The sequence below is a fragment of the Eurytemora carolleeae genome, unplaced genomic scaffold (genome assembly GCF_000591075.1).
Source record: "Eurytemora carolleeae unplaced genomic scaffold, Eaff_2.0 scaffold1172, whole genome shotgun sequence".
NCBI lineage: Eukaryota > Metazoa > Arthropoda > Copepoda > Calanoida > Temoridae > Eurytemora > Eurytemora carolleeae.
Genome location: NW_019397480.1, coordinates 78,707 through 91,389, shown reverse-complemented (window position 1 = coordinate 91,389; position 12,683 = coordinate 78,707). Strand labels below are relative to the sequence as shown.

Sequence of the window (12,683 nt, the reverse complement as noted above, 5' to 3'; positions counted from 1 at the left end):
CGCAATTGACTTTCCTTGCCTTACATTCTTGATCCAATCAATCAATAAATCAATATATTAAAGGAGGAGCGAGCAGTAAGTACAGATATAAGCCATGTATCAGAGAAGATGTACACCAAGATTAAAGAAGAAACTGATGCACTCTCCCAGCTTGGTAAATATCACTAAATTCGATCTTCATTAAATCTTTGAAAATTTTGAAAATCCACGAAATTTTTTGTGAAAATCCGCGAATTATTTTTGTTTTGTTTTACGATGTACACAAAGAGAACATGTTCACAATTAATTTAGAAGATGGGCGCGAAGCGCCCACTAAGGCTAGTTGTTATATTGTTATATTGTTATATTGTTCGCTTAGATACCATTTTCGGTAATAAAAAGCGATTCAAAATTGATATTTTTCACTATATATGCTCGACATTTTTCACATGATCATCGTAATTGTTCTTGAAAATGTTTAAGGTTTTAGACTCTTTAAATAGTTCGGCAAACTGTTCCATGGGTTTATCACTCTCACAGAAATTACGTCTACAGTCCATCTGAGCTGTTTCTTCCTTTATTTACATTTTGAAATAACACCAATAAAAAAGTTGCGCAAATTTTCCAAAAATTAAATATTTTGAGACGATTTTTATTTCTGTCACTTCCATAAACCTTCCCTGGGATCATTGTCTATGTTTTTTTATAAAACAAACAGACAAGCAAAATATATGTATCTATATATATAAAGTTGTAACCTCTGTTTGTCTGTTTTGTTGTATGTCCAATCATAACTCATGAACCCCTTGACCGAATTACCTCAAATTTTGATTGGGGAACTTGGAAGTACCACGGGAATGTTCTTAGCTTGGTTTTGAGATATTAAGTTGAGTGGGTCGAGTGGGAAAAATAGTTAATATATTAATTTAAGATCAAGCCTGTGTAAACCGTGGGAGTAAGTATGAGTATTGAGTGACCTGAGGAACGCTGGGTTCCCAAACTAGTATTAAACAAAATCTAGTTATGTTTAGGAATTGTTAAATATGGAGATAGCGCAGAGAACCAAGGAAACTCCCCCCAGTATGCAGTAAGTGTTAAAATATTGTAAAAACAAAAATCAAATTTGAAGTTAATATTTTTCTTTTTTAAATAAAAAATCGCGAAAATTTTAGAAATGAAAGGAAAAAGGCCTTATCTGTCGAGACAATAAGATATGAATATGCCTACTTAAAAAAGACAATTACCACATCCTTTAACGTTATCCTTCAAGATTGAAATAAAACCTCACAATTTTGAGCTTTTATAATTTTTTTTTATTTAGGTATGAGAATGTTGCACCAATGGACTATTTTCTCAACCTGGTGACAAAATTCGAAACAGATATGACAGATTATAGAAAACAGATAGATGAGACACATCAATATCTACAGGTATATAGAAACAGATAGATGAAACACATCAATATCTACAATGAAACACAATAATATCTACAGGTATATAAAAACAGATAGATGAAACACATTAATATCTACAGGTATATAAAAACAGATAGATGAAACACAATAATATCTACAGGTATATAGAAACAGATAGATGAAACACATCAATATCTACAGGTATATAGAAACAGATAGATGAAACACATCAATATCTACAGCTACATAAAAACAGATAGATGAAACACAATAATATCTACAGGTCTATAGAAACAGATAGATGAGACACATAAATATCTACAGGTATATAAAAACAGATAGATGAAACACAACAATATCTGCAGGTATTTAGAAACAGATAGATGAAACACATCAGTATCTACAGGTATATAGAAACAGATAGATGAAACACATCAGTATCTACAGGTATTTAGAAACAGATAGATGAAACACATCAATATCTACAGGTATATAAAAACAGATATGCCAGATTTAGGAAACAGAAAGATAACACTCAAATTAATATTTACAGTAAAACAAAAACAGAAAGATGAGACTTATTTTGATAATGACCAGTAAACATATTTTCTTTTATATTAATCTTTTTAAATTGTTATTTTTTCAGACCATGGGATCAGGAGAACGTGTTACAAGCTCAGATATAGTTCAGGTTTTTTTTACCTTATTCACTAGGGTTTGGATGTGGGTTGTCACAAAAAAAAACAGAATTAATTTGATTTTATTTATTCTTGTTTCTTAACTTTTTTTTTGTCTAAATCGTTATTCTACCGGACTTGCAATAACTTTTTCATTATTGTGCTCTTCTCAGTTTCTCAAGATTATTTTAGAATTTTCCTCAGTCTTCTTATCTACCCTTTTAAAGTGGTTTTACTGTGTACTGGCTGAAGTGACTGGCGTTGAACGTGGTATTTCTAAAATATTTACTTTGTACTGGCTGAAGTGACCGGCGTTGAACGTGGTATTTCTAAAATCTTCCAATACTGACTTTTAGTATGCTGTTATACTGTGACGTAGTCATTGGCCTAGTCCTCGCAATGTTGGTACACACTAGACTTGTGATTTATCAACTGGAAATTAATTTTCGTCCTTTAGTGGTTACCTTTGAAGAGGACTTGGCCTAGATATGCACGGAAGGATGATTGTTTAGTCATATATTTATTTAATATCACTGTTTCTAAATTGTTATTGTTATCCTTTTATTAAGTTACATCTTTCAAGGATTGACCGTTTCTTGTATAATGCTTCCATATTCCATATTTCTATAATTTTTTTTGTTTCGCCGCTCTGCTATGTACAAATATTATTTGTCAATTTATTTTCGTCTGCTGGATCAATTTTTATTTAACCTTTTTTAAAAATCGTTAAATTGAATTTAGGCTGTACACCGTCTTCATTCTGCCTTTACTGATTTAGCTGCCAGATACCAGTGTATTCATCAAACCCTAGCTAGATGTAAACAGCAGTACATTAGTGTACATAGGTTAGTTAACAGATATGATTCATCTAACCCTAGCTAGAAGTAAAAAGCCGTACATTAGTGTACTTAGGTTAGTACACAAAAATATTATTCATCAAACCCTAACTAGATGTAAACAGGAGTACACTAGTGTACATAGGTTAGTACAGAGATGATGCATCCTAACTAGATGTAAACAGCAGTACACTAGTGTATACAGGTTACTACACAGATGATGCATCCTAACTAGATGTAAAGTGGAGTACACTAGTGTATACAGGTTACTACACAGATGATGCATCCTAGCTAGATGTAAACAGAAGTACACTAGTGTATACAGGTTACTACACAGATGATGCATCCTAGCTAGATGTAAAGAGGAGTACACTAGTGTACACATGTTAATACACAGATGATGCATCCTAGCTAGATGTAAACAGGAGTACACAGGTTAGTACACAGATGATGCATTCTAGCGAGATGTAAACAGGAGTACACAGGTTAGTACACAGATGATGCATCCTAGCGAGATGTAAACAGGAGTACACAGGTTAGTACACAGATGATGCATCCTAGCTAGATGTTAACAGCAGTACGCTAGTGTACACAGGTTAATACAGGTTAATACACAGATATTGTTTGAAAACAAATTATTTTCATTTTAAGTTGAAGATGGATTTCAATTTTTTAATTAATCAATTTCAACTCTAGTGTGTCCTATTAAAAGTGATATGCGGATTTCTGTTAGAAACAATGAAGGAAATATGCGGATTTCTGTTAGAAACAGTGAAGGAAATATGCGGATTTCTGTTAGAAACAATGAAGGACATTTTCTGAATTAATACAATTTTCTAACTTGAAAAACGAGAATTTGTTTCGTTCCACATAATTGACCAGATTTTAAGAGTTTGGTATATGGATTGGGGCCCTCTTTAAATACAAGTTCACTTGAAACTACAACAATACATAATAAACTAGAAACATAATTGCTACGACTTTGTGACCTCTTAGCTCATATAGGTTTGATTTGATGCAGTTGGAAAACAAGTTCATCTTGTGACATATTAGAAATTTGATTTGATAAGATCTCAATCTTACGTAAACTTGTCTTTAGTTTGATGTAAGCAGTCTATTTATTTCTAAATATAGGCTGGACCTGCTCTGCCTCTATTGAATGGACCAAGTCCCTTCCCCTTCTAAATATTGGCGGCACCTTCTCTGCCTCTATTGAGTGGATAAAGTCCGTTCTCCTTCCCCTAGTTAATTTATTTCTAAATATAGACAAGACCTGCTCTGCCTCTATTGAGTGGACCTAGTCCCTTCTGCTTCCCCTAGTCCATTTTTATATATAAATAAAGCCTGGACCTTCTCTGCCTCTATTGAGTGAACCAAGTTCCCTCTCCTCCCCTTAGTCCATTTATTTCTAAATATAGACAAGACCTGCCCTGCCTCTATTGAGCGGACCTAGTCCCTTATACTTCCCCTAGTCCATTTATATATAAGTAAAGGCTGGATCTGCCCTGCTTCTGTTAAGTAAATCAAGTCCCTTTTCCTCCCCTTAGTCCATTTATTTCTAAATATAGACAAGACCTGCCCTGCGTCTATTGAGTGGACCAAGTCCCTTTTCATCCCCTTAGTCCATTTATTTCAAAATATAGGCTGGACCTGCTCTGCCTCTATTGAGTGGACCTAGTCCCTTTTCCTCCCCTTAGTCCATTTATTTCTAAATATAGGCTGGACCTGCTCTGCCTCTATTGAGTGGACCAAGTCCCTTCTCGTCCCCCTCGGATCCTCTAATACTAGCTAGGGCTGCTCTACCCAACAAACCTCAACACAACGGTAGGATTTAATATTATTTGTCAAAGTGTTATTTTAATTGACCCTCCATGTAAAGATGGCAATGGCCGATTTACAACTTTGTACCTTTAACAGCTTTGTCTTATTAAATATTGATTAGATATCAATGTTATTAATTTTGAAAACTGATTATTTTCAATTGGGGTTTCTCTACAAAAAAGACTTGCGCATTTCTAATAAAGGTGAACAGATAGGAAATGTCGGAATTAAACACTTTTAACTTAGAATAACCACAATATCTTCCACAGTATTGATCAGATAAAGGTTTCAAGGGTACCGTTGTTATAACTAGTTATAAACTATTGCAACCAGTTTAACTAATATATAGTACGGAAACTATTTTTGCTGAAATCCCTTTATATAATTTTTTTAGATTCTTGAAAATAATTTTATTTGAAAATTCTTTCAGCTGGAATGGGTCCTCCAACTCTGGGTCTGAATACAAGTGCTGCCCCTGCTGGAGCATTTGGAAGCTTCTCCGCTAACACCAGTTTCGGTGCTAAACCATCCGGGTTCGGTGCCAATACCTCCACATTCGGTCTAAATACAACAGGAATTTTGAAAATTTTCAGATTCTATTTTTCATTTCAACACCATAACAACTTCCAGGCTTTCAGCAAATGTTTTAATTTATTTTTAAGAATTTTGAAAATTTTAAGATTCTATTTTTCATTTCAACACCATAAGTTATGGTCCATAACAACTTCCAGGCTTTCAGCAAATGTTTTAATTCATTTGTATAAATTTTCAAATATTTCTGATTATAGGAACCCCAAGCCTTTTTGGTAATACCACAGGGTTTGGCGGAAACACTTCTGGATTTGGCGGGAATACCTCTGGATTTGGCGGGAACACTTCTGCATTTGGCGGGAACACCTCTGCACTTGGCGGGAACACCTCTGGATTTGGTGCAAACACCTCTGCATTTGGCGGGAACACTTCTGGTCTGGGCACAAGCTTTTCGTCTCCCCCTTCTGGGAGCAAAAGGAACAAGATCTAACCTTCTTCAATTGATCCCAGTAAAAATATTTTTCCACGAACACTTGTTGGACATTTTCTTTATTTCAGATAAATCTGCATTCAATGGTGGTTTGACGCCATGTTGAAAATGGCCGGGGATCAGATAACACGTGGTGGAGTGTGGAACCGGTTTTCCTGGCTAGCCGAGGAACTGCCGGGGTTTGGTGTGAAGGGCTCCCAGGTTAAAGTGCTGGTTCAGCCCGCTGACTTCTACCAGGTAGGTTAACACTGTTCCCTTCCTAAAACCAAAGATTTGTAACTAAATATAAAAAAAATTCTGACTGAAAACCTAAAATCCGGAAAATGAATGGAAGCTTTAATTTGGATACTGCAATTCATGAGACTCTCCCTACAATTCATGAGACCCTCCCTGCAGCCCTGCAATTCAAGAGACCCTCCCTGCAATTCTTGAGACCCTCCCTGCAATTCATGAGACCCTCCCCGCAATTCATGAGACCCTCCCTGCAATCCATGAGACCCCTTGCAATTCATGAGATCCTCCCTGCAATTCATGAGGCCATCCCTGCATTGCATGAGGCCATTTATGCAATACATGAAGCCCTCCTTGCATTGCATGAAGCCATCTCTGCCATGCTTGAGGCCAGCACTGCATCGCATGAAGCCATCCCTGAAATGCAGGAGGCCACCATTTCAATGCATGATTTGATTTATTTTCCAGGAGCTGTTGACTCGGTCAAGAACTAGTCAAAGAAGAATAGTTCTCTCCTCCCTCTATCTTGGAACTGGAAACAAGGAACCAGTTTATTTATAGTTCTGCTATCCCACCCTTCACTCCTCCCTATTGTCATCTGAAATGGAGGGTCACTTGAAATTATGTTCATAGTCCTTTTTAAAATTATATGTTTAAGACAGAAATCTAAATTTAACCTTCAGATCGTCACATTTATAGAATTCTACCGATGAGATATTCTTGGAAGAAATTTGTTTGTTTGTAAAGCAACATTTTTGGTTTTGATTGATGTTTTTTTGCCCCTTGGATCCGGATCCTTGGATCCGCATGTATTTGCGGATCCGGATCCAGGAAGCCAACATTTTACGGATCCAACGGCTCAACTTTTTTGGATAACCAGCTGGAGTTATACTGTGTGCAAACATAGTTAAACTCATTTATATAATTTATAAATTTTTATCGTATCTTAATGTTTTTTTTTGTAATTCTGCAAAAGTCTTAAAAATTAATTTTAAACTTGGACTGCAGGAGAAAGCTTTGCTTCAAGGGATACAAGAAAATGTTGATGGAAATAAGAATTTAAGGTATGTACTGTGTATGAAAAAAGTTGAAGTAAATATATATAATAGTGAACTTTTGGCACGCCTAGCCCGGAGAACAACTCCTCTACAGGATGGAATAGAAATATTCATTTTTTAAACATTCGTTTTTTCATAAAACTAAAGGGATGTGGGAAATATAAACTTTATAATTGGAATTTACTTCAACTCATAGTACACGATCTATTGCAATTTGAATCGCCATCCACATCAACATATCGAGCATCAAGATCTATCCCACCGCTGCCACCACGTAAGTGTGGTAGTACTAACCTGTCCTAGTCCAAAGCCGGACTTCCAGATCTGAAACTTCAGATCGTTGAACTCATGGTACATGATGTATTGAAACATGAAAGGTCATCACATAAACTCCTGGGGGAAAGTAGGGAATGGGGAGGACAATGTACAGGATTGATGTACTGTACTCTACTGTACAATGTACAGGATAAATATACTCTACTCTAGGGTACAATGTACAGGATAAATGTACTGTACTCTACTGCACAATGAAAAGGATAAATTTACTGTACTCTACTGTTCAATGTACAGGATAAATGTACTGTACCCTACTGTACACTGTACACTGTACACTGTACAGGATAAATGTACTGTACTCTACTGTACACTGTACAGGATAAATGTTCCGTACTCTACTGTACACTGTACAGGATAAATGTACTGCTGGATTGGTGTAGAGGAACTAGAATGACCGGCCAGGAGTCATCAGCCAGCCTACTTGCAAACCTAGTCAGGTTGTGACTTTATAAAAGGTAGAAATAATATTAATATGAAATCATCTTAGAGGACTTTATAAAAGGTAGAAATAACATTAATATGAAATCATCTTAGAGGACTATATAAAAGGTAGAAACAATATTAATATGAAATCATCTTACCTTGTGCACGCACGCTGCTGAAATCATCTTACCTTGTGCACGCACGATGCTGAAATTCTTCTTTTTCCTGACATAATTTTGGAATGGTTTTAACGGACTACATTTCAATCTGATATCAGACATTTTGCATTTTTCCGATTTTCGGTAACAAGGGGTAGTATTATTAATCATTGTACCTGTCTTTAGCTACCTGCTACAGTGCTTAGGTATCTACCTTTACCCCCTTTCCAGTTTATTTCAAGTATTATAAACTTCCTGTACCCCCTTTCCATTTTAAAGAACAGTTTATTTAAAGTATTATTAACTACCTATACCCCCTTTCCATTTTAGTGAACAGTTTATTTATAGTATTATTAACTACCTATACCCCCTTTCCATTTTAAAGAACAGTTTATTTAAAGTATTATAAACTTCCTCTACCCCCTTTTCATTTTAGTGAACAGTTTATTTAAAGTATTATTAACTCTATACCCCCTTTCCATTTTAAAAAACAGTTTATTAAAAGTATTATAAACAACTCATCAACACCATCGATTATGTGCATTATCTTATTTTAATCTTTTTTATCTTAATTGATTTGTATAATTTTTTTTAGATTTATGCCTGCAAGATGGAATGAGACAATAGGTACAACGTTTTTTCTATTTTCGTTTATTTTTCTAAATCAGATTTTTTCTGTTGAAAGCTGAATCTAGAGAAATAATGATCTCAAATCTTCTCTAAAAAATTAGTTATTAATTTGTTCGATTTTTGGGTTTGTTAGGGGTTATGTTCGAAAAAAAGGCTAAAGTTGGACCCATTAAATTTTGTAATAGGAAGACGACATTTAAGTTATTTGGTTCCCTTACATTTTTAAACTTGATTTCATTTGAAGCAATCTTATGTGTATCTGATGTTGTTAGAAGACAAATAGAAATAGGGTTGTGAATAATACGGCAGAACTGTGTGTTTCACTTATTATTATTTAATTTTCATTTGACTATTTAAAATCATAAATTGAGTCTGACTGTCGTCTTCCTATTTCACCAGGAAAAACCTCGTCAAAAAGTTTTTTTTCTTTTCAGGTTTGCAGCATTGTAAAATTTACATTTTTGACGACTCTGTGATAATCAGTGGAGCAAATCTGAGCAACGACTATTTTACAAACCGTCAGGACAGATATATCCTTGTGGAGAATTGTGAAAAACTGGCGGATTTTTACGACAAGTTTGTCCAGAAAATCTCCGAATTTTCTTTGCAAATGAACGAAGAACAGACATTTAAAATGTCGGAGGATTTTCCCAGTCATCCGTTCGAGTCTAGTTTAGCAGAGTTTAAAACGGAGAGTAATAATATTATCAAGGCTTTCTTGGAAGAGGAGAAAATTAAGGTAAAAACTTTGAAATTATATCAAAAAAGTTGTCCATTTTAACATTTTGCTTCTTTTTGTATTTGGGAGAAAACGAAATTTAGATTCTGATTCCGCATTATTCACTTCAAGAACTAATTGATTTAGAATAAGATTTCTGAAGAAGATTTGAATAATTTTGATACTTGGATCTTCCCTACAGTACAAATGGGTCCTTTGGACGTGACACAGGTTTTTTTTTACCTTTCTTGAATCTTAAATTTGATGTTTTTTTCACATTAGTTGAGCTACTCTGTTTAATATTTCGCAATTTTTGGTTGATTGATTCATTGATTGCTTCATAAATTCATTGATTCATAATTTCATTAATTCTTTCATTCATCCTTCATTCATCCTTTTATTTATTACTTCATCCTTTTGTTCATTTATTCATTCATTTATTCATTCAGTTATTCATTTAATCAGTCATTCATGTATTCATTAGTTCAATCGTTGATTGATTGACTGATTGATTGATTGCTTTAAAGGATAGTGAAGTGACAGTTAGTATTCTACGAAGTGGGGAACAAGATGGACGATTTGTTTTTGGTTCCGGATATTTCAATCTTACACAGGAACATATAGATCAGTTAACTTTCTTTTATGAAAGGGACTGTTAGCGTTATTTCAAGTGACTCTGATATAAGATGGCAATTCCAGATTCATAACAACGGGGGAATGAGATTAGGGTGCCCGATTAAACTGGTGGGGGAATCAGCACCTGACTGAGACCCTTACTCGGACGGCGGTCTGAGGATCCCACATTGAGGGTATTTTATGATCTTTTTCTAATACTAATACCATTGAAAACTTTATCTAATCAATAATGTGAAGATATTGTTGTTTTTCCAGGTTTGAAAGTGTGTAATTCTGTTAATTTCTACTTGGTTTCCTACATTAGAAATGCCCAAAGTCATTTTTGTAGAGATACCACAATTGAAAATAATCAGGTTTTAAAATTATAAACCATGATATCTTATCGATCAGACAAAGCTTTAATTGAATCGGTCTTTGCCATCTTTTTACAAAGGGTCACTTGAAATTACGCTTTCAGTCCCTTTAAACATGCTGACTTTCACTTTTTTGCAAATCAGTTGTTCCTTATTTTTAAATTGATCTTGATCTTGTAATAAGGAGTATCTGCACGAGATTTTACATAAATCTAAATCAAACTTTGATCTCATAATGGCGCATCCCAAGGTGAGTTCTGAAAACCAAACCAAATATGTTCAAAAAGCGACTGTTCGCGCATTTTCTTGATTTAGGCAAACGGATTTCTTGGTGCTAGAGGCGCGGCAGGAGGAATACCGCATGCATACACACACATTGCTAGTACGTTCTATACACTGGTGGGAGATAGGGATATGCAGCATAGAATCAGGAAAACCAGCACATAGGTTAATTATGCTTAAATATTGAGGTTTGATTTGAGTTCAGTTGGTGGTAATATTTATCCGCTTTTTTAATACTTTATATTTAAAAATTCAATTTTTTCCACATGAATCATTGGATTATTTTGAATTTATTTGGTTTGGTTAGAATGCATGAATATCAGAGGGATGGCTGGACATTTCATGCGAAAGGTGAATTTTTAACTTTGAAAGAGCATATAATATCATTCTAGGTCATATAAGGTTATTCTAGGTCATATAAGGTCATTCTAGGTCATATAGGGTCATTTTATGTCATATACGGTCATTCTAGGTCATATATGGTCGTTCTAAGTCATAAGGTCATTTTAGGTCATATAAGGTCATTTTAGGTCAAATAAGGTCATTCTTGGTCATATACGGTCATTTTAGGTCATATGGGGTTATATTAGGTCATATGCAGTCATTTTTGGTCATAAAAGGTGATTCTAGGTCATAAAACTTCATTCAAGGTCATAAAAGGTCATACTAGATCATATAAGGTCATTTTAGGTCACGCCAAACTGGGTCATGTTAGCCCTTGCTGACTGCAGAGGCAATCATAGGTCATTCCCCATAATGTAAGGCTATGTTTGGTCATTCTGGTTCATTTGAGGTTTAACGGGGTCAATTAATCTTGGGGTAGGTACGACTGTGATGGGTCATGGCTGTTATGTGAGGTCATGTCAGGTCATGTTAGGTATCATTTATTGCCATGATACGGCCATGTCGGAATTCTAAATGATTATTTAGTATAAGAAGCAGTGGTTATTTTAATAAATCATAATAATTGGAAGGTTCTTGCTTGTCCTCTCTCAGTAAAATAAGGCAAGAACTCATATACTTGTGAATAATATAGAAAAAGTTTTCTTGTTTTTTAAATGGCAACTCGTTTTTCTGTAAGTGTAATCTCTTATTATTTTAGTATAATCTTTTTTTTCTTTTACTTATTCTCTTTTTTACATTTCTTTTTTTGTTCTTTGTTGAATTTTATTCCAGGATAATAATAAAAATATCAATAAACACAAGTTTATTGTGTACCAACATGGCATGGGATGGGCTAGACCAATGACAAAACATCTCCACACCCTACTGTAGACTAACAGTCCCCTGGGCTATTCCATCTCGGTTACAGTCCAGTATAGAGATGCTATGATTGATAATAATAACATTTTTATTTTATTTTGTTGAATTTGTTCTAGGATTATGGTATTATCCTCCACAGAGTTCTCTGCCTTGTATGACAATGGTCGGTTCTCCAAACTTTGGATACAGGTCTTAATCGTTTGGTGGTTTTAGGCTCGTTTTTTTGTTCTGTATTGGTTTGGTTTCGCTTCATTTTTGGTTCGTTTTTGGTTTGTTTTTAGTTCGTTTTGGTTCGTTTTTTGTTCGTTTTTATTTCTGTATTAGTTAGTTTGCAATATAAAAGATATTTATTTTTTCATAGATATATATTTTAACAAAATTCTATAAATTAGATGATAGCAGCTGCAAATTTTGACATTTCTGTTTTTCTAAATCTTCATTTTCTTCTTTTTGTTCGTGCATCATCCAGTTCGGCTTATTTTGAAAAAAAGAAGAATTTTTTGTGTGACATCTTAGCAATTGCTGCCAAGTTTTTTTGCAAGTTTTATTTTTATTCATTTTTGTTTCTGCATTGATTCAAAATTTTTAAATCTTTGCTTTTCTTACACTATGCCAAATTTTTTAGCCTGGCAGAAAATATATGCATAAAAGGAACATTTTTCAAAATACGGTTTTACATTCGCAATTGTGTGCAATAATAGTGCAAAACTTTATCTTTAGCTGGCGAACTTATCTGTGCAAATTCAAAGTTTACAAATAGCAAAATATTGAAATAACAAATTGCAGGGCACAATTAAAAATCGTACTGAGTCCGAATTTAAGGAATTTGAGCCGCGTCTCAAATCC

The 12,683-nt window shown here is 34.4% G+C and overlaps 3 protein-coding genes across 3 annotated transcripts; all 3 read left to right on the top strand.

The window, feature by feature from the left end:
• The first annotated feature begins 958 nt into the window (after positions 1-958).
• LOC111714517 (nucleoporin p58/p45) lies at positions 959-2,968 on the top strand. The gene is made up of 4 exons (XM_023489653.1): positions 959-1,066; positions 1,301-1,409; positions 2,041-2,085; positions 2,813-2,968. Exons 1-4 carry the CDS (start codon positions 1,023-1,025, stop codon positions 2,951-2,953), a joined length of 339 nt encoding a protein of 112 aa, XP_023345421.1. The 5' UTR covers positions 959-1,022; the 3' UTR covers positions 2,954-2,968.
• A 1,636-nt stretch (positions 2,969-4,604) lies between these two features.
• Positions 4,605-5,818, top strand: LOC111714522 (34 kDa spicule matrix protein). The gene is made up of 3 exons (XM_023489657.1): positions 4,605-4,731; positions 5,159-5,302; positions 5,517-5,818. Exons 2-3 carry the CDS (start codon positions 5,164-5,166, stop codon positions 5,747-5,749), a joined length of 372 nt encoding a protein of 123 aa, XP_023345425.1. The 5' UTR covers positions 4,605-4,731; positions 5,159-5,163; the 3' UTR covers positions 5,750-5,818.
• A 7-nt stretch (positions 5,819-5,825) lies between these two features.
• On the top strand, positions 5,826-12,054 carry LOC111714516 (CDP-diacylglycerol--glycerol-3-phosphate 3-phosphatidyltransferase, mitochondrial). Its single transcript, XM_023489652.1, has 13 exons — positions 5,826-5,986; positions 6,449-6,523; positions 6,989-7,044; positions 7,728-7,811; positions 7,853-7,876; positions 8,551-8,582; positions 9,020-9,324; positions 9,451-9,534; positions 9,831-9,917; positions 10,477-10,542; positions 10,608-10,723; positions 10,882-10,925; positions 11,954-12,054. The coding sequence occupies exons 1-13, from the start codon at positions 5,849-5,851 to the stop codon at positions 12,031-12,033; spliced, it is 1,191 nt and encodes a 396-aa protein (XP_023345420.1). The 5' UTR covers positions 5,826-5,848; the 3' UTR covers positions 12,034-12,054.
• The last annotated feature ends 629 nt before the right edge of the window (positions 12,055-12,683 follow it).

Coding starts and splice junctions, on each gene's coding strand:
- LOC111714517 (XM_023489653.1), top strand. CDS start 1,023: ATGGAGATAGCGCAGAGAACCAAGGAAACTCCCCCCAGTATGCA. Junction 1,067..1,300: donor GAAACTCCCCCCAGTATGCA/GTAAGTGTTAAA, acceptor TTTTTTATTTAG/GTATGAGAATGTTGCACCAA. Junction 2,086..2,812: donor CAAGCTCAGATATAGTTCAG/GTTTTTTTTACC, acceptor AATTGAATTTAG/GCTGTACACCGTCTTCATTC.
- LOC111714516 (XM_023489652.1), top strand. CDS start 5,849: ATGTTGAAAATGGCCGGGGATCAGATAACACGTGGTGGAGTGTGGAAC. Junction 5,987..6,448: donor AGCCCGCTGACTTCTACCAG/GTAGGTTAACAC, acceptor TTTATTTTCCAG/GAGCTGTTGACTCGGTCAAG. Junction 9,535..9,830: donor GTCCTTTGGACGTGACACAG/GTTTTTTTTTAC, acceptor ATTGCTTTAAAG/GATAGTGAAGTGACAGTTAG.
- LOC111714522 (XM_023489657.1), top strand. CDS start 5,164: ATGGGTCCTCCAACTCTGGGTCTGAATACAAGTGCTGCCCCTGCTGGA. Junction 5,303..5,516: donor ATTCGGTCTAAATACAACAG/GAATTTTGAAAA, acceptor TTCTGATTATAG/GAACCCCAAGCCTTTTTGGT.